Source organism: Cherax quadricarinatus, chromosome 96 (assembly GCF_038502225.1).
Source record: "Cherax quadricarinatus isolate ZL_2023a chromosome 96, ASM3850222v1, whole genome shotgun sequence".
Taxonomy (NCBI): Eukaryota; Metazoa; Arthropoda; class Malacostraca; order Decapoda; family Parastacidae; genus Cherax; species Cherax quadricarinatus.
This window is the reverse complement of record NC_091387.1, coordinates 679,712-705,372: the sequence shown is the minus strand read 5'-3', so window position 1 is coordinate 705,372 and position 25,661 is coordinate 679,712. Positions and strand designations below refer to the sequence as shown.

The window sequence follows — 25,661 nt, the reverse complement described above, 5'->3', positions numbered from 1 at the left end:
TTTAAGTGTAAATTCATAGAGGAAGTGCTTAAGAGGCACTTAAGTTCCCCCGTCTTCTAATAACCTGTTCATTTTTCCACTATAATCTACCTTGTCCATAATTACCATCACAGTTAAGACACATGTGCAACATCTGGATATCTTTATTGTAGTAGACGTTTCGCCATCCAGTGGCTTTATCAATACAGATTCTATTATGTCCTAGAATCTGTATTGTTAAAGCCACTGGATGGCGAAACGTCTACTATAATAAAGATATCCAGATGTTGCACATGTGTCTTAACTTTCATATTGTCGGTATTTTATACCTTTCTTGCACAATTACCATCACATTTACTGTGTCTCGTAAGGTGAGGTCCAGGAGCTTTCCTTAATTCATGGTGTAACTTAACAAATATTTGATGACAATTGTTGTGGAGTTCTGAGCACAGCTGAGACCTCGACAACACAATTGTTCTCAAATATTTAAGTTATACCACGAATTAAGGAAAGATCTTGGACCTCACTTTACGAGACACAGTAAATATGATGGTAATTATGGACAAGGTAGATTATAGTGGGAAAATGAACGTATCATGCACCTGGGTATTGGGAGGTAATATGGTTTGGTTCAGGAGAAGGGAGTCTCTAATTCCTTGGACTATTAGCCCTTCACCGGCATTAGGCACGTTCGTAGAAATAGTGTTTGTATGTTGTTTCGTTAGATGTATAGACAGACAGACACAGGAGAGGTTAAGGGAAACTAACCTGACGACCACGGAGGACAGGAGGGATAGGGAGGGCATAATAACGACATATAAAATACCTAGAGGAACTGACAGTGTAGATAGGAACAATGTTTCAGAGATGGGACACAGCAACAAGGGGTTATAACTGGAAATTGAAAACTCTAATGAGTCACAGGGATGTTAGGAAGTATTTCTTCAGTCACAGAGTTGTCGGGAAGTGGAACAATCTGGAGTGATGTAGTGGAGGTAGGATCCATACATAGCTTTAAGAAGAGATATGATAAAGCTCATGGAGCAGGGAGTGGACCTAGTAGCAACCAACGAAGAGGCGGGTCAGGAGCTATAATTCGACCCCCCTGCAACCACAAATAGGCGAGTACAAGTACAGAAGGGAGAGGTGCGGGATTAAAAGACAATGAATCTTGCTACAAAGTGGGAGTTGTCACAGTTGATCTCTGAAGGCGACACGGTTCCCTTGATAGACTGAAGCGGAGATGCACAGTTGGTGGAGAAATGTGGGAGGATATGCAAAAGAAGAAAATTAAAAGCGAACAGAGGAAAGAGCAAAGTGATGAGAATAACAAAAAATCTAGACAATGACAGATTGAATATCAGATTGGAGGGGGGAAGTGAGTGCACTCAGATGTTTGGGCAGAGACTTCTCCTCAGATAAGTCTTTTAAAAATGAGGTGAACCACAGAACAAACTAGAGGTAAAAATCAGGTAATATACTCACCAATATTTAGTTGGACGAGTCGAATCTCAGCTTCCGGATGTTGTCGAGGCACCTGTGGGAAGAAAAAAATTGATGTATAGAGGCAAGAGGAGGAATGTACCAGAGTATATAGTGGTACCAATACTTTTATATAGATGAGAGACGTGGACATAAAGAGGAGCAAGAGGAGGAATGTACCAGAGTATATAGTGGTACCAATACTTTTATATAGATGAGAGACGTGGACATAAAGAGGAGCAAGAGGAGGAATGTACCAGAGTATATAGTGGTACCAATACTTTTATATAGATGAGAGACGTGGACATAAAGAGGAGCCTGAAGGCAGTGATATAGTTATTGAAGCAAATGCATTATGCATAATTTTCGGAGCTTGGAGATCAGAAAATGTGGGGTTACCAAGTGCTTAATTCAGTGCATAAGAAGGGCAGTTGAGGTGATTTGGAAATTTAGAGCGGATGAAGTAGTTCTGTATGATCAAGATGGTACATAAATCTAGGTGGAAGAAGGTAGGGGTAGAGGTCGTCCCTGGATGGGTTGGAAGGTGGGTGATAAATGAGGTTTTGATAGGGTTTTCGGTATTCAACAGGTCTGTGTAAGCATGTTAGATTGGAGTGGAATTTAGTGGTTTTTATGGCTTGACGTCCTGTTGGGATGCAATCAACGTAACATTTATCAAGAAATTCAAAGGAACCGGTTAGCCAGACTTGAGTCCTCCAGGTGGGAGTGCCGGCATATTGGAGGAGAGATGGGAATATTACACGTTGATGGGTTATTTATGTTGTGATGTGTGTGCACTTGGGCAAGACAGCTACTAAATGAGTGATGGTAAATTACATGATAATTCTGCCCAAGTAGCATGCTACCAACGGAAAGTAACTTTATAAACATTATCCGCCATGTTATAGTTCTTGTTGTTTTAGTGCCATGTCCTCACCATACTGTGCCCGTGTTTCCCTGCTTTTTGGTGGGGGGTTATATCACCGTGTTTCCCTGCTGTTTGGTGGGGGGTTATATCACTGCTATTATTACTTTTGTTGTTCCAAACATTACTGTACCTGATATAGTTTTGGATAATTATATCAGTGAGAAAGTTAGTAAATATAAGTCAGTAGGCCTTCAGCAGTGTTCCTCCATTATGTTCTTACTAAACTCACAGGGGTCAGATCACTCTTTAAGAACGGCAGGAAATCATGTCTGATCTGAAGGAAGGCTAATCTAAACATCCCTGTATCAAGAGCCCCTCACCAGAACCTTACTTTCAAAGGGAACATTCACAGATACAGCGAAGATACAGAGGACCATCTTGATTACTTTCGTGCACTTAGAAATATTTAAACATAATAATGTAACCAGATTTTCTTGGACCTTTTGTGTGTGTGTGTGTGTGTGTGTGTGTGTGTGTGTGTGTGTGTGTGTGTGTGTGTGTGTGTGTGTGTGTGTGTGTGTGTGTGTGTATATATATATATATATATATATATATATATATATATATATATATATATATATATATATATATATATATATATATATATATATATATATACTCTCTTGCAACCTTCCACAGGATGTATATGGGGGCGCACAATAAACTAGCCACTTAGCTGCAAACTCCAAAATGTAAATCTGTCGAGCTCGCCTAGATTTCATCAGTAGGTCCAAGTGGGACTAAAAGAACCCCAATGGAAATAGGTCACTTTGACATTTTTGGGTTATCCTAGGTTCTCTACACATATGCTATGTATTATAACCTATGTCACTGTGTATACCTGAATAAACTTATTAACACTGTCATAAGCTCCTCCCCTCCCTTCCTGTATGCGAGTTGTGTACAATTATTTGCAGAGGCAGACATGAAGGCTGGTAATGCAAATGTTTGGTAGAGCAGCGGTCAGACGGTGCGTTACTGTGTTGTGGTGTTATGTAGCATCTCTTGCCTCACTACTGGTTGTTTTGTGTTATCTGCAAATTGTCCTCTCGTCTACTGGTGGGTCTCGGTTAACGTTTTGGATACACCCGCTCTACGTCTTATGAGAGAAACGTAGCATGCGATGTTTATGGTTGTAGCTGAGGTGTTTGATATTGAGGCTGCTTTGCCATGCCTTTGATTACTGCAGGCAGAGTTGCCACGTCTGTGTTGATTACTGCAAGAAGTGTTGCCACGTCTGTGTTGATTACTGCAAGCAGTGTTCCCACGTCTGTGTTGATTACTGCAGCCAGTGTTGATTACTGCAGGCAGTGTTGCCATGTATGTGTTGATTACTGCAAGCAGTGTTGCCACGTCTGTGTTGATTACTGCAGGCAGTGTTGCCACGTCTGTGTTGATTACTGCAAGCAGTGTTGCCACGCCTGTGTTGATTACTGCAAGCAGTGTTCCCACGTCTGTGTTGATTACTGCAGCCAGTGTTGATTACTGCAGGCAGTGTTGCCACGTCTGTGTTGATTACTGCTGGCAGTGTTGCCACGTCTGTGTTGATCACTGCAGGTAGTGTTGCCACGCCTGTGTTTACTGCAGGCAGTATTACCACGCCTGTGTTTACTGCAGGCAGTGTTGCCACGCCTGTGTTGATTACTGCAAGCAGTGTTGCCACGCCTGTGTTGATTACTTACGGCAGTGTTGCCACGTCTGTGATTAATACAAGCAGTGTTGCCACACCTATTTGAATTGCTGCAAGCAGTGTTCCCACACCTATGTTTATTACTGCAGGCAGTGTTGCCACGCCTGTGCTGATTACCGCAGGTAGTATTGCCACCCCTGTGTTGATTACTGCAGGCAGTGTTGCCACGCCTGTGTTGGTTATTCCGGGCAGTGTTGCCACATCAGTGCTGATGGCTGGAGGTAGTGTTGCCACACCAGTGTGATGGCTGGAGGTAGTGTTGCGACACCAGTGCTGATGAGTGGAAGTAGTGTTGCTACACCCGTGTTAATTAGTGTTGCCACGCTTGTGTTGCAAATATTGCTGAGAGTTTTAACAGAAAGAAGCAGCAGTGCAGTGTTTCCCTGAGCTAAGTGCTGGAGTAGGTACCCAAGCCAGTGTTTCCCTAAGTAAGATGCTGAAGTAGGTACCCAGCCAGTGTTTCCCTGAGTTAGGTGCTGGAGTAGGTACCCAAGAAAATGTTTCCCAAAGTTAGGTGCTGGAGTAGGTACCCAAGACAGGTATCATGCTGTTTCTCAACCTTATGATCCGCGTAGACCTAATCTCCCAGCTCCTTGGATCAAACCTGATTACTCCTCAGGCGCAGTATACTCCCTTTCCTACGGTGTGTCGTAATGGTTTACAAGACTGACATATTGAGGAGCGAAACACTTAGTATTAGGAATCTTTATTCAGGAAACTTTTCGCCAGCCACTGGCTGCTTCAGTCCAATACAAAGAAGAATGGTGAAAGATGAGGACGAGAATAAGGTAATCAGTCCCACGGTCTTCAGTTGACGTGTACAGCATATGCTGTATTTTTCTCAAGACTGATGAATTCAACATATGGATTCCAGGCTGAGGGAATGATTACCTCGAACTCCTCATCTCTCACTGTTCTTCTCTGTATTGGACTGACGAAGCCACTGGCTGGTGAAACATTTCCTCAATAACGATTCAAAAATTTCTCATTCTTCGACCCCGTACGGGTAGGTGTACCACCTACCCATGAAGATCTAGGTGAGGGTAGGTGAACATCTAGGTGTCAGTGTGAATGATATAAACTGTTTAGGTGAAGGTGGTGACGTAATACGACTGTTTATATATGTTTAGGTGAAGGTTCTGTAATAGGTGAATGTAGATGGTCAGCAGGTGAGGGGAAGATCAGGTGTACTTGAAACTGATCAGGTGAAAAGTGAACATACATAGGTAGGTGACACTAGTTGAAGCAGCAGTATATAGTATAGGTGACACTAGGTGAAGCAGTAATGGTGTAGGTGACACTAGGTGAAGCAGTAATGGTGTAGGTGACACTAGGTGAAGCAGTAATGGTGTAGGTGACACTAGGTGAAGCAGTAATGGTGTAGGTGACACTAGGTGAAACAGTAATGGTGTAGGTGACACTAGGTGAAGCAGTAACGGTGTAGGTGACACTAGGTGAAGCAGTAACGGTGTAGGTGACACTAGGTGAAGCAGTAATGGTGTAGGTGACACTAGGTGAAGCAGTAATGGTGTAGGTGACACTAGGTGAAGCAGTAACGGTGTAGGTGACACTAGGTGAAGCAGTAATGGTGTAGGTGACACTAGGTGAAGCAGTAACGGTGTAGGTGACACTAGGTGAAGCAGTAACGGTGTAGGTGACACTAGGTGAAGCAGTAATGGTGTAGGTGACACTAGGTGAAGCAGTAACGGTGTAGGTGACACTAGGTGAAGCAGTAACGATGTAGGCGACACTAGGTGAAGCAGTAACGGTGTAGGTGACACTAGGTGAAGCAGTAACGGTGTAGGTGACACTAGGCGAAGAAGTAATGGTGTAGGTGACACTAGGTGAAGCAGTAACGGTGTAGGTGACACTAGGTGAAGCAGTAACGATGTAGGCGACACTAGGTGAAGCAGTAACGGTGTAGGTGACACTAGGTGAAGCAGTAATGGTGTAGGTGACACTAGGTGAAGCAGTAATGGTGTAGGTGACACTACGTGAAGCAGTAACGGTGTAGGTGACACTAGGTGAAGCAGTAATGGTGTAGGTGACACTAGGTGAAGCAGTAATGGTGTAGGTGACACTAGGTGAAGCAGTAATGGTGTAGGTGACACTAGGTGAAGCAGTAACGGTGTAGGTGACACTAGGTGAAACAGTAATGGTGTAGGTGACACTAGGTGAAGCAGTAACGGTGTAGGTGACACTAGGTGAAGCAGTAACGGTGTAGGTGACACTAGGTGAAGCAGTAATGGTGTAGGTGACACTAGGTGAAACAGTAATGGTGTAGGTGACACTAGGTGAAGCAGTAACGGTGTAGGTGACACTAGGTGAAGCAGTAACGGTGTAGGTGACACTAGGTGAAGCAGTAATGGTGTAGGTGACACTAGGTGAAGCAGTAACGGTGTGACACTAGGTGAAGCAGTAACGGTTTAGGTGACACTAGGTGAAGCAGTAACGGTGTAGGTGACACTAGGTGAAGCAGTAATGGTGTAGGTGACACTAGGTGAAGCAGTAATGGTGTGACACTAGGCGAAGAAGTAATGGTGTAGGTGACACTAGGTGAAGCAGTAACGGTGTAGGTGACACTAGGTGAAGCAGTAATGGTGTAGGTGACACTAGGTGAAGCAGTAACGGTGTAGGTGACACTAGGTGAAGCAGTAACGGTGTAGGTGACACTAGGTGAAGCAGTAATGGTGTAGGTGACACTAGGTGAAGCAGTAACGGTGTAGGTGACACTAGGTGAAGCAGTAACGATGTAGGCGACACTAGGTGAAGCAGTAACGGTGTAGGTGACACTAGGTGAAGCAGTAACGGTGTAGGTGACACTAGGCGAAGAAGTAATGGTGTAGGTGACACTAGGTGAAGCAGTAACGGTGTAGGTGACACTAGGTGAAGCAGTAACGATGTAGGCGACACTAGGTGAAGCAGTAACGGTGTAGGTGACACTAGGTGAAGCAGTAATGGTGTAGGTGACACTAGGTGAAGCAGTAATGGTGTAGGTGACACTACGTGAAGCAGTAACGGTGTAGGTGACACTAGGTGAAGCAGTAATGGTGTAGGTGACACTAGGTGAAGCAGTAATGGTGTAGGTGACACTAGGTGAAGCAGTAATGGTGTAGGTGACACTAGGTGAAGCAGTAACGGTGTAGGTGACACTAGGTGAAACAGTAATGGTGTAGGTGACACTAGGTGAAGCAGTAACGGTGTAGGTGACACTAGGTGAAGCAGTAACGGTGTAGGTGACACTAGGTGAAGCAGTAATGGTGTAGGTGACACTAGGTGAAACAGTAATGGTGTAGGTGACACTAGGTGAAGCAGTAACGGTGTAGGTGACACTAGGTGAAGCAGTAACGGTGTAGGTGACACTAGGTGAAGCAGTAATGGTGTAGGTGACACTAGGTGAAGCAGTAACGGTGTGACACTAGGTGAAGCAGTAACGGTTTAGGTGACACTAGGTGAAGCAGTAACGGTGTAGGTGACACTAGGTGAAGCAGTAATGGTGTAGGTGACACTAGGTGAAGCAGTAATGGTGTGACACTAGGCGAAGAAGTAATGGTGTAGGTGACACTAGGTGAAGCAGTAACGGTGTAGGTGACACTAGGTGAAGCAGTAATGGTGTAGGTGACACTAGGTGAAGCAGTAACGGTGTAGGTGACACTAGGTGAAGCAGTAACGGTGTAGGTGACACTAGGTGAAGCAGTAACGGTGTAGGTGACACTAGGTGAAGCAGTAACGGTGTAGGTGACACTAGGTGAAGCAGTAACGGTGTAGGTGACACTAGGTGAAGCAGTAATGGTGTAGGTGACACTAGGTGAAGCAGTAACGGTGTAGGTGACACTAGGTGAAGCAGTAACGGTGTGACACTAGGCGAAGAAGTAATGGTGTAGGTGACACTAGGTGAAGCAGTAACGGTGTAGGTGACACTAGGTGAAGCAGTAACGATGTAGGCGACACTAGGTGAAGCAGTAACGGTGTAGGTGACACTAGGTGAAGCAGTAATGGTGTAGGTGACACTAGGTGAAGCAGTAACGGTGTAGGCGACACCAGGTGAAGCAGTAACGGTGTAGGTGACACTAGGTGAAGCAGTAATGGTGTAGGTGACACTAGGTGAAGCAGTAATGGTGTAGGTGACACTAGGTGAAGCAGTAACGGTGTAGGTGACACTAGGTGAAGCAGTAACGGTGTAGGTGACACTAGGTGAAGCAGTAATGGTGTAGGTGACACTAGGTGAAGCAGTAACGGTGTAGGTGACACTAGGTGAAGCAGTAACGGTGTAGGTGACACTAGGTGAAGCAGTAACGGTGTAGGTGACACTAGGTGAAGCAGTAACGGTGTAGGTGACACTAGGTGAAACAGTAATGGTGTAGGTGACACTAGGTGAAGCAGTAATGGTGTAGGTGACACTAGGTGAAGCAGTAATGGTGTAGGTGACACTAGGTGAAGCAGTAATGGTGTAGGTGACACTAGGTGAAGCAGTAATGGTGTAGGTGACACTAGGTGAAGCAGTAACGGTGTAGGTGACACTAGGTGGTAAGTTAGTCATGTTAACATTAACCTGAGAAGTTAATAACATTTTTATCATGTGTTGTTGTGTATGTTCTCCCCTCACCCTCCCCTCCCCTCCCCTCCCCTCCCATCTCTTCTCACCCTCCCCTCCCCTCTCTCCTCATCCTCCCCTCCCCTCTCTCCTCATCCTCCCTTCCATCACTCCTCTCTTCCTTCATCCTTCCCTCACCCTGATTTCATTCGTATCTCCCTTCACAAACTCTCCCTTCCTTCACAAACTCCCCCTCACTCTCCCTTCCTTCACAAGCTCTCCCTCTTCCCCTCACTTCCTTCACAAACTCTCCCTCTTCCCCTCCCTTCCTTCACAAACTCTCCCTCTTCCCCTCACTTCCTTCACAAACTCTCCCTCTTCCCCTCACGTCCTTCACAAACTCCCCCTCACTCTCCCTTCACAAACTCTCCCTCGTCCCCTCACTTCCTTCACAAACTCTCCTTCTTCCCCTCACTCCCTTCACAAACTCTCCCTCTTCCCCTCACTTCCTTCACAAACTCCCCCTCACTCTCCCTTCACAAACTCCCCCTCACACTCCCTTCACAAACTCTCCCTCGTCCCCTCACTTCCTTCACAAACTCTCCCTCTTCCCCTCACTTCCTTCACAAACTCTCCCTCTTCCCCTCACTTCCTTCACAAACTCTCCCTTCCTTCACAAACTCTCCCTCTTCCCCTCACTTACTTCACAAACTCTCCCTTCCTTCACAAACTCTCTCTCTTCCCCTCACTTCCTTCACAAACTCTCCCTCACTCTCCCTTCCTTCACAAACTCTCTCTCTTCCCCTCACTTCCTTCACAAACTCCCCCTCACTCTCCCTTCACAAACTCTCCCTCTTCCCCTCACTTCCTTCACAAACTCCCCCTCACTCTCCCTTCACAAACTCTCCCTCTTCCCCTCACTTCCTTCACAAACTCTCCCTCTTCCCCTCACTTCCTTCACAAACTCCCCCTCACTCTCCCTTCACAAACTCTCCCTCGTCCCCTCACTTCCTTCACAAACTCTCCCTCTTCCCCTCACTTCCTTCACAAACTCTCCCTCTTCCCCTCACTTCCTTCACAAACTCCCCCTCACTCTCCCTTCACAAACTCTCCCTCGTCCCCTCACTTCCTTCACAAACTCTCCCTCTTCCCCTCACTTCCTTCACAAACTCCCCCTCTTCCCCTCACTTCACAAACTCTCCCTCACTTCCTTCACAAACTCTCCCTCACTCTCCCTTCCTTCACAAGCTCTCCCTCTTCCCCTCACTTCCTTCACAAACTCTCCCTCACTTTCACTTCCTTCACAAACTCTCCCTCACTCTCACTTCCTTCACAAGCTCTCCCTCTTCCCCTCACTTCCTTCACAAACTCTCTCTCTTCCCCTCACTTCCTTCACAAACTCTCCCTCACTCTCCCTTCCTTCACAAACTCTCCCTCTTCCCCTCACTTCCTTCACAAACTCTCCCTCTTCCCCTCACTTACTTCACAAACTCTCTCTCTTCCCCTCACTTCCTTCACAAACTCCCCCTCACTCTCCCTTCCTTCACAAACTCTCCCTCTTCCCCTCACTTCCTTCACAAACTCTCCCTCTTCCCCTCACTTCCTTCACAAACTCTCCCTCTTCCCCTCACTTCCTTCACAAACTCTCCCTCTTCCCATCACTTCCTTCACAAACTCCCCCTCACTCTCCCTTCAAAAACTCTCCCTCTTCCCCTCACTTCCTTCACAAACTCTCCCTCTTCCCCTCACTTCCTTCACAAACTCTCTCTCTTCCCCTCACTTCCTTCACAAACTCTCCCTTCCTTCACAAACTCTCCCTCTTCCCCTCACTTCCTTCACAAACTCTCCCTCTTCCCCTCACTTCCTTCACAAACTCTCTCTCTTCCCCTCACTTCCTTCACAAACTCTCCCTTCCTTCACAAACTCTCCCTCTTCCCCTCACTTCCTTCACAAACTCTCCCTCTTCCCCTCACTTCCTTCACAAACTCTCCCTCTTCCCCTCACTTCCTTCACAAACTCTCCCTCTTCCCCTCACTTCCTTCACAAACTCTCCCTCTTCCCCTCACTTCCTTCACAAACTCTCCCTCTTCCCATCACTTCCTTCACAAACTCCCCCTCACTCTCCCTTCAAAAACTCTCCCTCTTCCCCTCACTTCCTTCACAAACTCTCCCTCTTCCCCTCACTTCCTTCACAAACTCTCTCTCTTCCCCTCACTTCCTTCACAAACTCTCCCTTCCTTCACAAACTCTCCCTCTTCCCCTCACTTCCTTCACAAACTCTCCCTCTTCCCCTCACTTCCTTCACAAACTCTCTCTCTTCCCCTCACTTCCTTCACAAACTCTCCCTTCCTTCACAAACTCTCCCTCTTCCCCTCACTTCCTTCACAAACTCTCCCTCTTCCCCTCACTTCCTTCACAAACTCTCCCTCTTCCCCTCACTTCCTTCACAAACTCTCCCTCTTCCCCTCACTTCCTTCACAAACTCTCCCTCTTCCCCTCACTTCCTTCACAAACTCCCCCTCACTCTCCCTTCAAAAACTCTCCCTCTTCCCCTCACTTCCTTCACAAACTCTCCCTCTTCCCCTCACTTCCTTCACAAACTCTCCCTCTTCCCCTCACTTCCTTCACAAACTCTCTCTCTTCCCATCACTTCCTTCACAAACTCTCCCTTCCTTCACAAACTCTCCCTCTTCCCCTCACTTCCTTCACAAACTCTCCCTCTTCCCCTCACTTCCTTCACAAACTCTCCCTCTTCCCCTCACTTCCTTCACAAACTCTCCCTCTTCCCCTCACTTCCTTCACAAACTCTCCCTCTTCCCCTCACTTCCTTCACAAACTCTCCCTCTTCCCCTCACTTCCTTCACAAACTCTCCCTCTTCCCCTCACTTCCTTCACAAACTCTCCCTCTTCCCCTCACTTCCTTCACAAACTCTCCCTCTTCCCCTCACTTCCTTCACAAACTCTCCCTCTTCCCCTCACTTCCTTCACAAACTCTCCCTCACTACCTACACAAACTCTCCCTCTTCCCCTCATTTCCTTCACAAACTCTCCCTCTTCCCCTCACTTCCTTCACAAACTCTCCCTCTTCCCCTCATTTCCTTCACAAACTCTCCCTCTTCCCCTCATTTCCTTCACAAACTCTCACTCTTCCCCTCACTTCCTTCACAAACTCTCCCTCTTCCCCTCACTTCCTTCACAAACTCTCCCTCACTTTCACTTCCTTCACAAACTCTCCCTCACTCTCCCTTCCTTCACAAACTCTCCCTCTTCCCCTCACTTCCTTCACAAACTCTCCCTCTTCCCCTCACTTTTCCCTGTATTCCTTCATATGCATTTTTCTTCATCATCACGTCATTTACTTCCCCTCTCTCCCCTTTCCCTCACCCTCTCTCTCTATCCCCTTTTTCTCTTCCCTCTTCCCCTCTTCATCTCTAAGAGTTTTTTCCTTCGTGTCTCATCCCTTTCATTCGCCAGCAGCTGCCTATTACTCCCTTTTTATCTTCCTTCTTTATTACTCACTTGCTTCTGTTTTTATTGTTTCTCTTATATTGGTATCTGCACACACACTGCTCATACACACAGCACGTACACTCACACAGTACGTACACTCACACAGTACGTACACTCACACAGTACGTACACTCACACTGCTCATACGCACAGTACGTACACTCACACTGCTCATACACACACAGCACGTACACTCACACTGCTCATACACACACAGCACGTACACTCACACTGCTCATACACACACAGCACGTACACTCACACTGCTCATACACACACAGCACGTACACTCACACAGTACGTACACTCACACAGTACGTACACTCACACTGCTCATACACACACAGCACGTACACTCTCACTGCTCATACACACAGTACGTACACTCTCACTGCTCATACACACACAGTACGTACACTCACACAGTACGTACACTCACACTGCTCATACACACAGTACGTACACTCACACTGCTCATACACACAGTACGTACACTCACACTGCTCATACACACACAGCACGTACACTCACACAGTACGTACACTCACACTGCTCATACACACAGTACGTACACTCACACTGCTCATACACACACAGTACGTACACTCACACAGTACGTACTCACACTGCTCATACACACAGTACGTACACTCACACTGCTCATACACAGTACGTACACTCACACTGCTCATACACACACAGCACGTACTCACACAGTACGTACACTCACACTGCTCATACACACAGTACGTACACTCACACTGCTCATACACACAGTACGTACACTCACACTGCTCATACACACAGTACGTACACTCACACTGCTCATACACACAGTACGTACACTCACACTGCTCATACACACAGTACGTACACTCACACTGCTCATACACACAGTACGTACACTCACACAGAACGTACACATACACACACAGTACGTGCACATACACTGCACATATACATGCTGTACACACACACAACATACACATATATAATTTTTTTACATACACACATACACACAGTACGTACACATACATAGTATATACACACACTACATATACCGTACACACACACACTACATACACATATATAATTTTTTTACATACACACTATACACACACACACACACTGTATACACACATACACTGTATACACACATACACTGTATACACACACATACACTGTATACACATACAGTTAACTTCTTCAGTACTAGCCTGTTCCTCTAAAACTGTCTGTCCTACCCCTGCCTGTACCTCTGCCCTGCCACTTCCTCTGCCCTGCCACTTCCTCTGCCCTGCCACTACCCCTGTCCTGCCACTTTTCCCTGCCATGCCACTTCCACTGCTTTGCCACTTCCCTTACCCTGCCACTACCCTTGCCCTGCCACTTCCCCTGCCCTGTCACTTTCCCTGCCCTGCCACTGCCTCTGCCCTGCCACTTCCCTTGCCCTGCCACTTCCCCTGCCCTGCCACTTCCCCTGCCCTGCCACTTCCCCTGCCCTGCCACTTCCTCTGCCCTGCCACTTCCCCTGCCCTGCCACTTTCCCTGCCCGGCCACTACCTCTGCCCTGCCACTTCCCCTGCCCTGCCACTTCCCTTGCCCTGACACCACCTCTGCCCTGCCACTTCCCCTGCCTGTGCCACTACCCCTGCCCACACCACTGTCATACCTCACTGCATCTTGTCAACACAGTAATCAAGATACCTGTGGCATTTGCCTCTTTTATGTAATACATAACATTATATAGGCCTCTCTGGTAGGCTAGGTATGCGTCAGGTGACGTCGCTCACTAACAGTTACGTCAGTACTTAACAAATTTGCCTTTTCAACTAATTCTATATAACAAATTATGACTTAATAACTAAGTTCCTATGAATTACATAAATTTATCAGAATATTGAAGTTATGATATCGTTGATACCTTGTGTGACGTCACTGGTAGTGTTGATACCTTGTGTGACGTCACTGGTAGTGTTGATACCATGTGTGACGTCACTGGTAGTGTTGATACATTGTGTGACGTCACTGGTAGTGTTGATACCTTGTGTGACGTCACTGGTAGTGTTGATACCTTGTGTGACGTCACTGGTAGTGTTGATACCTTGTGTGACGTCACTGGTAGTGTTGATACCTTGTGTGACGTCACTGGTAGTGTTGATACATTGTGTGACGTCACTGGTAGTGTTACCATGTGTGACGTCACTGGTAGTGTTGATACATTGTGTGACGTCACTGGTAGTGTTGATACCATGTGTGACGTCACTGGTAGTGTTGATACCTTGTGTGACGTCACTGGTAGTGTTGATACATTGTTTGACGTCACTGGTAGTTTGATACATTGTGTGACGTCACTGGTAGTGTTGATACCTTGTGTGACGTCACTGGTAGTGTTGATACATTGTGTGACGTCACTGGTAGTGTTGATACATTGTGTGACGTCACTGGTAGTGTTGATACCTTGTGTGACGTCACTGGTAGTGTTGATACATTGTGTGACGTCACTGGTAGTGTTGATACCTTGTGTGACGTCACTGGTAGTGTTGATACATTGTGTGACGTCACTGGTAGTGTTGATACATTGTTTGACGTCACTGGTAGTTTGATATATTGTGTGACGTCACTGGTAGTGTTGATACCTTGTGTGACGTCACTGGTAGTTTGATACATTGTGTGACGTCACTGGTAGTGTTGATACCTTGTGTGACGTCACTGGTAGTGTTGATACATTGTGTGACGTCACTGGTAGTGTTGATACCTTGTGTGACGTCACTGGTAGTGTTGATACATTGTGTGACGTCACTGGTAGTGTTGATACATTGTTTGACGTCACTGGTAGTTTGATACATTGTGTGACGTCACTGGTAGTGTTGATACCTTGTGTGACGTCACTGGTAGTGTTGATACCTTGTGTGACGTCACTGGTAGTGTTGATACCTTGTGTGACGTCACTGGTAGTGTTGATACATTGTGACGTCACTGGTAGTGTTGATACATTGTGTGACGTCACTGATAGAGCTGACACCTCGTGTGACGTCAGTGGTAGTGCTGACACCTTGTGTGACGTCAGTGGTAGGGCAGGTACCTTGTGTGACGTCACTGGTAGGGCTGACACCTCGTGTGACGTCAGTGGTAGTGCTGAGACCTTGTTTGATGTCAGTGGTAGTGCTAACAACTAAGGTATAATCTGGACCTCATAACAAGGTGATGTACAAGGTCAAGATGTCAACAACACACTATGTTGTGAATGGCAGTTTAGTGAAGAGACGTTTTGCCCCCCTTCCCCCCCCCCCCCCCCGAGACTTACCAGTTCACAGTCAATCCATTATGGTTAGACATGCAAACAAAATGAGAATCAGACATTAGAAGTTAACTTGATGTTTTAAACCAGTGCAAAAGTTCCCATTAAGGTACGACAATGATGACACAACACTGTATTTTATAAATTCAGACACCTCCTTGATAAAAATTAATGATCTGTAATAGCCCTAACTTAAAGAGTAACTTGAATCAAAAACTTACCCTTAAAACTTAGAGAACGACAGAGTAATTCCTGGTTAAAGTTCCCTTCAGAGTTCCTTTAAGAAAAACTTGTAATAATTCTTTGTTGAACTTAACGTTTCTCAATGTTTCACTCAACACAGTGTTTCACTCCACGCAATGTTTCACTTAACACAGTGTTTCACACAACACAGTGTTTCACTCAACACTGTTTCACTCAACACAGTGTTTCACTCAGCACAGTGTTTCACTCAACGCAATGTTTCACTCAACGCAATGTTTCACTCAACACAGTGTTTCACACAACACAGTGTTTCACTCAACGCAATGTTTCACTCAACACTGTTTCACTCAACACAGTGTTTCACTCAGCACAGTGTTTCACTCAACGCAATGTTTCACTCAACGCAATGTTTCACTTAACACAGTGTTTCACACAACACAGTGTTTCATTCAACGCAATGTTTCACTTAACACAGTGTTTCACACAACACAGTGTTTCATTCAACGCAATGTTTCACTTAACAGTGTTTCACACAACACAGTGTTTCATTCAACGCAATGTTTCACTCAACAGTGTTTCACTCAACACACACACCTACACGCAACACACGCAGCTTGACACAACACACACCTACACGCAACACACGCAGCTTGACACAACACACAGCTACACGCAACACACGCAGCTTGACACAACACACAGCTACACACAACACACGCAGCTTGACACAACACACACCTACACACAACACACGCAGCTTGACACAACACACACCTACACGCAACACACGCAGCTTGACACAACACACAGCTACACGCAACACACGCAGCTTGACACAACACACAGCTACACACAACACACTCAGCTTGACACAACACACAGCTACACGCAACACACGCAGCTTGACACAACACACACCTACACGCAACACACTCAGCTTGACACAACACACAGCTACACGCAACACACGCAGCTTGACACAACACACACCTACACACAACACACTCAGCTTGACACAACACACAGCTACACACAACACACGCAGCTTGACACAACACACACCTACACACAACACACTCAGCTTGACACAACACACTGCTACACACAACACACGCAGCTTGACACAACACACACCTACACACAACACACTCAGCTTGACACAACACACACCTACACACAACACACTCAGCTTGACACAACACACACCTACACACAACACACGCAGCTTGACACCACACACACCTACACACAACACACTCAGCTTGACACAACACACTGCTACACACAACACACTCAGCTTGACACAACACACAGCTACACACAACACACAGCTACACGCAACACACGCAGCTTGACACAACACACCTACACACAACACACTCAGCTACACAGAACACACAGCTACACGCAACACACGCAGCTTGACACAACACACACCTACACACAACACACTCAGCTTGACACAACACACTGCTACACACAACACACTCAGCTTGACACAACACACACCTACACGCAGCTTGACATAACACACACCTACACGCAGTTTGACAACACACGCAGCTTGACACAACACAGCTACACGCAACACACGCAGCCTGACACAACACACACCTACACACAACACACGCAGCTTGACACAGCTACACACAACACACAGCTACACACAACACACGCAGCTTGACACAACACACAGCTACACACAACACACAGCTACACACAACACACGCAGCTTGACACAACACACAGCTACACACACAACACACAGCTACACGCAACACACGCAGCTTGACACAACACACAGCTTACTTATTGCTTGGTTGGTTAATGGAGTTTAAAGGCTATCAACTACTCGAGGCTCATTAAGTCTTCAACGGTATGTTTTTATAAGACAAGAATATACTTTAATACCTAATAACGGAATTAATCTGTCATCAAATATACGCTGCAATATATACCTTTCGTGGTATATACTTTGTGGTATTTATTACTAATTATTTAAAATGGCAGATTATACCTCAGTTGGAGGTATATATATCTGACTTCACACCAGTGACGTCACACAAGGTATCAACACTAATACTGACGTCACACAAGGTATCAGCAATACCAGTGACGTCACACAAGGTATCAGTAATGCTAGTGACGTCACAGAAGGTATCAACACTGCCAGTGACGTCACACAAGGTATCAGCAATACCAGTGACGTCACACAAGGTATCAGTAATGCTAGTGACGTCACAGAAGGTATCAATACTGCCAGTGACGTCACACAAGGTATCAGCAATACCAGTGACGTCACACAAGGTATCAGTAATACTAGTGACGTCACAGAAGGTATCAACACTGCCAGTGACGTCACACAAGGTATCAGTAATACTAGTGACGTCACAGAAGGTATCAACACTGCCAGTGACGTCACACAAGGTATCAGCAATACCAGTGACGTCACACAAGGTATCAGCAATACCAGTGACGTCACACAAGGTATCAACACTGCCAGTGACGTCACACAAGGTATCAGCAATACCAGTGACGTCACACAAGGTATCAGCAATACCAGTGACGTCACACAAGGTATCAACACTGCCAGTGACGTCACACAAGGTATCAACACTGCCAGTGACGTCACACAAGGTATCAGCAATACCAGTGACGTCACACAAGGTATCAACACTGCCAGTGACGTCACACAAGGTATCAACACTGCCAGTGACGTCACACAAGGTATCAGCAATACCAGTGACGTCACACAAGGTATCAGCAATACCAGTGACGTCACACAAGGTATCAACACTGCCAGTGACGTCACACAAGGTATCAACACTGCCAGTGACGTCACACAAGGTATCAACACTGCCAGTGACGTCACACAAGGTATCAGCAATACCAGTGACGTCACACAAGGTATCAGCAATACCAGTGACGTCACTCAAGGTATCAGCAATACCAGTGACGTCACACAAGGTATCAGCAATACCAGTGACGTCACACAAGGTATCAGTAATATTATGACAAATTCTGCCATATTTATATGATTCATAAGAAATTAGTTATTAAGTCATAATCTGTTATATAGAATGAGTTGAAAAGGCAAATTTGTTAAGTATCGACGTAACTGACACATACCCAGCCTACTAGAGAGGCCTATATAACGTATTTTGTGTTTAATAAGAGATCATGAGATAGGCATACTGATTATAAGGACTATGTTGAGAAGGGTGGGCATGAGAGCCACTATCCCTGCCCCTGCCCCTGTCCCTGCCTTTGTCCATGCCCCTGCCACTGCCCCTGTCTGCTGCATCACCTCTCGTCTGCTCGTCGCCATTCCCCTCTAATGTCACCAGTCGTACCTACAGCAGCTGGTGCAGGACACACTAGTGGACGAAGGGCTTCGTGTGGTCAAGGAATCCCTAAACCAACAGAAGGACTCTGTCCCTGGCGCACGTCCGCAGGACTCCTACGCTAGGGCCCAGCAGGAGGGCCCCACGGCTAAGCATAATTCCACAGGAGGGGGCCCAACAGCAGTGCCCCCAGTCTCCTCCACCCCCACCACTACCACCACAGTTGCTTCCGGAAGGCTAGTGTCTCCACCCACCACCTACTCTGAGATGTTTTCCTACCCCGAGAATAAGGTGAGAAAGGTAATATCTAGGTCCTTTAATACTACTCTGCGTGTCTTGGTGCTCTCAATACCCCTCGCTGCATATCCCTCTGTGTTCGTACCTTGCATACCCTCTGTTTGTGCCCTGCAAGCCTTGTGTTCGTACCCTGCACACCCTTTGTTCGTAATCTGCATATTGTGTATATATTGTATATTATCTTGTGTTCGTAGCCTGCATACCAGCATATATTTGTACTTCGCAAACCCTGTGTTCGTAGCCTGCATACCCCCGTGTGTTCGTACCCTGCATACTCTTCCAGCATGGGGCATCCTGCTTTCTCTTAGGGTATACTGCCTCGTATCCTAAAGCAACTCTTAGCACCCTATGGTAATATTCTGCACCCTGTGGCAACACCCTCCACCCTGTGGTAACTCCCTGCCCACTGTGGGAACACCCTGCACCCTGTGGCAGCACCCTGCACCCTGGCAAAACACTGCTCCCTGCGGCAACACCTTGCACCCTGCGGCAACACCCTTCACCCTGGCAACACCTTGCTCCCTGTGGCAACACCCTTCACCCTGTAGCAACACCCTGCACCCTGGCAACACCCTGCACCCTGTGGCAACACCCTACACCCTGTGGCAACACCATTAAACTAGACATACCTAAATTTTAAACTCAAATTAGTGGTCAGTAGTAGATGTGTGTCATGTCTGTCTACTTAAATGCTGCTGAAGGGATCTTGATCCAAGGAATTGAAGCCAACATCTCTTTCCTCGGATTAAACCTAATTCAAATTCCCCAGGCGTTGAATGGCCCCCAACGGGTGTAACGCTTCACATGAATATAATCTGACGAATCTAAGATAGTGATGCAACATTTGCAAGGGGAGGGGGGGGGGGCCCTGAGAAGCTACTTGCAACGCTATGATGCAGTACTTGCAAGATGGGTGGGAACGTTGATGTTAAGGTACTTGCAACGCTATCTATTAATAGCACGCTATCGCCTCTTAGAAATCAACACTGTATACTGATTCTCACGCTACTTTGTTATCCTTCTTATAAATTTGTAAGGGTCATGTAGCACCTGGGGAATGGAAAGAAATCAGGGTCGATTAAAGCCCCTGGCTGACATCAACACACCTCCCTGGCTGACATCAACACACCTCCCTGGCTGACATCAACACACCTCCCTGGCTGACGTCAAAACTCCTCCCTGGTTGACATCAAGATCCCTCCCTGGCTGACATCAAGACCCCTCCCTGGTTGACATGAAGACACCCCCCTGGCTGACGGCAAGGCACTTCCCTGGTTGACATCAAGACGCCTCCCTGGCTGACATCAAGAAAACTTAAAGGCTAGGCGGAATATTTTCAGTGTAGTAATTAATTAGAAAAGTTTCTTGTAGGCCAGACGTCCTCTGACATCGTCTTAAGAATCTAACAGCGAGACATTGTCTTAAGCTATACTAGCTTCAGTAACTAATCACTCTTGTAAATTAGTTCTGGGGAGGTGGGAAAGGTGTAGGGGTGACACAACACCTGGGTAGTACGAAGTAATCACGACGTGCGGCCAGCAGTAACAACCTGATTGATCAGGCACTGATCCACCGGGAGGCCTGGTCGTGGACCGGGCCGCGGGGGGCGTTGACCCCCGGAATACCCTCCAGGTAGATCCAAGCGGCGGCCGCAACAAGTTTGCTGCATCTACAGATTTCTTCGTTTTCTCTGTCTTGAGTCTGGGTTATATAAGAACAGAGGGGCACTGCAGCAGGCCTACTGGCCCATGCTAGGCAGGTCCAAGTCACACCCGCTTAAAAAGGAACACTGCAGCAGGCCTACTGGCCCATGCTAGTTAGCTCTTTCTCAAGAAAATAATCTTCGTAGTTTTTGAAGTATCTACAGACTACTTGCCCTTGAATTTGTATCGATAAATTCACTGGTGGGCGAAACGTCAACAATAAAGATACCCAGATGTTGCACATGTGTCTTATTTATCTTGTCGGTATTGTGTACCATTCATATACACACTACTTGCCGCCTGTCACATCTCATTTTTCCCAGGCATTATAAGAATAATTCCCCTATTTCGAGACAGACAAGTTCCCGTCTTGATCTTATGGGTTAAACTAAAGCCAAAACCTTGCAGGCTTCTTGTTATTGTACATCAGATCATCTTAATAATATTCCTAAGACATTAAGAAGCAATTAAGTTTATTTTTCCACTATAATCAACCTTATGTATATTTATTAACACATTTACTAAGTCCAGGATCTTTCCTTAATTCATGGTATAACTTAACAAATATTTGATGACAATTGTTGTGGCGTTCTGAGCACAGCTGAGAACACCTGAGCTGTGTTAAGACCTCAACAAATATTTGATGACAATTGTTGTGGCGTTCTGAGCACAGCTGAGAACACCTGAGCTGTGTTAAGACCTCAACAAATATTTGATGACAATTGTGCTGTAGAGTTCTGAGCACAGCTTAGAACACCTGAGCTGTGTTAAGACCTCAACAAATATTTGATGACAGTTGTGTTGTAGAGGTCTGAGCACAGCTCAGGTGTTCTGAGCACAGGTGTTCTCAGCTGTGCTCAGAACTCCACAACAATTGTCGTCAAATATTTGTTAAGTTATACCATGAATTAAGGAAAGCTCCTGGACCTCACCTTACGAAACAAAGTGAATGTGATGGTAATTATGGACAAGGTTGATTATAGTGGAAATATGAACATGTTATGGGAAGACAGGGGAACTTAGGTGCCTGTTGACGGGTCACATAACGTCTTCCTTCGGGAACTTAGGTGCCTGTTGACGGGTCACATAACGTCTTCCTTCTACTACAGTGTTCCTCTCGGAGTAAATATAAACTTAGTATATAATACTGACACGATGGAAGAATAAACTGTGTGGGCGAAACGTAGTTAATAAAAGTTCACATTATACTGTTTTTGTGTTCATTTTTCCACCTAGTGTTAGTGTTCCACTGAGGTGGAAGTGGAAATGGAGAAGTAGATAGATAGTTCAGAGTGTTCCACTAAGGTGGAGGAAGTGGAAATAGAGAAGTAGATAGATGGTTCAGAGTGTTCCACTGAGGTGGAGGAAGTGGAAATAGAGAAGTAGATAGATAGTTCAGAGAACCGAGAAGTTGATAAATTAGACTGTGTAACACTTGGGTGTCTTTATTGTAGAAACCTTCCTCCAACACAGAGAAGAATAGTTGAAGGTCAGAAGGAGTTTGAGGTGATCAGTCCCTTAGCCTGGAGGAAATGTAGGTGGTGGTAGTGGTGTTAGCAGTGGAGGTAGTGGTGGTGGTGGTGGGAAACTTCCGCCTACGTGGGTCCTAACCATACAGGTTCTGTGGAACTTCTGGCCATTTCACCAAGGTCTTTTTCCCACTTTTAAGTTTGAAAAGAAATTTCAAACCAGACAACCAAATATACGCTGAAAATAACACTTCCAGGAAACTAGAATAATTCAACATGAAAGAACAACAACAGAGGTTTTATCCTCTTAACAACACGTCCTTAAACTAGGCTGCCCAGTTGTGTGGAAGGCCTAACCTTGAGGAAAAACTAGCTTAGAATGAGCCAGGAGGCCTACTGCAATGTTCTTTATTTTCTTATCAATGCACCACACAAGGAGAGCCTAACATGAGTAGTCATCTCAACACCTTCATGTCTGATAAATTAGACACACGTGCAACTCTTGGGTATCTTTATTGAGGAAACGTTTCGCCACACAGTGGCTTAATCAGTCCATACAAAGGAGAATCTTGAAGAACAGGAGGAGAATGAGGTAATCAGTCCCTCAACCTTGAGTCCATCAATCATCAGTCCATCAATCTTGAATAGAATACGGCATAAGTGCGGAGAAGAAGCTTATAAACCGTAGGCAGAGTTGCACATGTGTCTAATTTATCAACGTGTCGGTTCTCTGAACCATTCATCTACAAACCTTCATGTCTGTTGAAAATGTTATAAAATACTGACAAGTTGATAAGACACATGAGCAACAGTTAGGCATCTATATTGTTTAAACGTTTCCCCACACAGAGACTTCATCAGTCCGGTACAAAGAAGAATGGTGAAGATTAGGAGGACCTTGTAGTAATCAGTCCCCCAGCCTAGAGTCGATGTAATTGTGGTTGTTTTGCATACATATATATATGTCGTGCCGAATATGTAAAACTGGTCAATTAGCAAGAACTCATTTAAAATTAAGTCCTTTCTAAAATTTTCTCTTATACGTTTAAAGATATATTTTTTTTCATTAATAATAATGTTAAAATTTATAATTTTGCACCAAAAGAATCTTAGAAAACTTACCTAACCTTATTATAACATGAAAAAATTATTTTAGCCTAACCCAACTAAATATATTTTAGATTTGTTTACAATAATTTAATACTAAACAAACACAGTGAAATATATTTTTTTCGTTAGGTTCAGAATGATTTTGGCGAAATTATTGCATACACAAATTTTCACTTGTCCTATATGGCAAGATGAGCGTTGCTATCTAAGCCAAGATCGCAAGTTCCGCCTATTCGGCACGACATATATATATATATATATATATATATATATATATATATATATATATATATATATATATATATATATATATATATATATTATTTGTAATATTAAACAGGTTAATTTAGGTTAGAATTTGAAAAATTTGAATTAAGCGTTTTTATTTTGATAAAGGAGGGAAAGGTGAAGAGAAGGGAGAAAGTTGGGATAGGTGGTGGGGAGGGGAGGGAGAGAACCTTCAGGTGATCAAAGAATTTTAGTGAAGACTGTCTTCTGAAATTGCAAGATTTATCATGACTTAGTTTTTGGTTCAGCTGGAAAACTCACAAAATTGCTTGAAAATTCACCTGCCTCTGTCATAGGGAAAATGTTACGTGCTTAATAAATCAGTATTAAACTGTTTAGCTATTACGGCAACGCTTAAACTATGTTTAAAAATAAACTCATTCTCTATTTTGTAATTTTGTTTACTTACATGTGGAAAGTTGTAGGACGCTGTAGGCCTTTCACACTGATGAGTGACCTTCGTCAGGGGCTTGCAATGTGAAGGAATGGAAACAGTAGCGGTGTCAGTTTCCCAAACACTGTTTTTTCCCGTACACCATTACCAGTCCTTCAGATCGCAAGCTCCTGATGACTCGCTCATTATTGTGAAAGGCCTAGAGCCTCGTATAACTCTCTGGCTTTTTTTTGTTAGTGCTTTAGCACTTTTTGTGATATTTTAGCAATATGCCTATATATACTGAGCAGGCCTATCACCTCTATGGAATTATAGGTATTCAGCTTTGTTAGATCCAGTTCCTAAGATCAAGAGCCCTTCAGCACCAATGCTCCCCACATCGTGGATTGCTCCTATGACAACACATTATGAAAAATAACAAGAAGGCACAATACCGTGACTGGAACAATACATAAATAACCCGCACATAGGAGAGAGGAGCTTACCACGACGTTTCGCTCCGACTTGGTCCATTTACAAGTCACAGTGTGAATTTTAAATGGTCCAAGTGGGACCGAAACGTCATAAGCTTCTCTCTCCTATTTTGCGGTTCATTTGTGTACTATGCAATTTTGTTAGAACCGTTTTTGAGTTGTGAACCAGACACTAACGCGCCCATGAAAAATATTGCAATTTCAGAAATATGGCTTAAATCAGTCAGTACGGGGAGGTAACACGTCAGCCGGACTTGCTGAGTATGTGTAGTGTAGAGTCGATCTCTGACACTGTTGCAGCGAAGCTACTCCCACACCCACCCACAGTAAGTCATGTCTTGTCACTCCCACACCCACAATAGTCATGTCTTCTCACCTCTCTATACCTGCTTCCCAGTCAACACATTATTTGGCATCCGTAAACTAACCACACACACACACACACACACACACACACACAATATCTTCAACCTTAGAGCTGTCAGGAAGTGGAACACTCTGGAGAGAGTAGTGGAGGCAAGAGCCATACACAGCTTTAAGATGAGGTGCGATAAGGCTCTTGGAACAGGGAGTGGACCTAGTAGCGACTAGCGAAAAGGCAGGGGTCAAGAGCTATGACTCGACCCAAGCAACCACAAATAGGTGCGTGTACAGAAACAAGGGGTCACAATTGGAAGTTGAAGACTCCTAGAGCCAAAGGGATGTTAGGAAGTATTTCTTCAGTCATAGAGTTGTCAGGAAGTGGAATAGCCTAGAAAGTGACGTAGTTTACCTGGAGAGAGTTCCGGGGGTCAACGCCCCCGCGGCCCGGTCTGTGACCAGGCCTCCTGGTGGATCAGAGCCTGATCAACCAGGCTGCTACTGCTGACTGCACGCAATCCAACGTACGAGCAACAGCCCGGGTGGTCAGGTACCGACTTTAGGTGCTTGTCCAGTGCCAGCTTGAAGACTGTCA

General features: G+C 45.4%; 1 protein-coding gene and 1 long non-coding RNA gene across 13 annotated transcripts in view; one reads left to right on the top strand and one right to left on the bottom strand.

The window, feature by feature from the left end:
• Positions 1 to 25,661, bottom strand: part of LOC128701712 (uncharacterized) — a 107,332-nt gene that overhangs the window by 41,352 nt on the left and 40,319 nt on the right. Inside the window, exon 2 of the long non-coding RNA XR_008408959.2 lies at positions 1,465 to 1,516. This is a non-coding gene — a long non-coding RNA (uncharacterized lncRNA). The remainder of the gene's footprint in view (positions 1 to 1,464; positions 1,517 to 25,661) is intronic.
• The window catches only part of nab (NGFI-A-binding protein homolog), a 1,330,987-nt gene that overhangs the window by 1,300,570 nt on the left and 4,756 nt on the right, over positions 1 to 25,661 (top strand). For 8 of the 12 annotated variants that reach the window (XM_070104957.1, XM_070104964.1, XM_070104962.1 and 5 more), the window contains one exon: positions 18,988 to 19,272. The exons of 2 other annotated variants lie outside the window; for them this stretch is intronic. In XM_070104957.1, the coding sequence (XP_069961058.1) occupies positions 18,988 to 19,272 (285 nt within the window). The remainder of the gene's footprint in view (positions 1 to 18,987; positions 19,273 to 25,661) is intronic. 2 more of the 12 variants (XM_070104959.1, XM_070104960.1) reach the window with 2 other exon arrangements.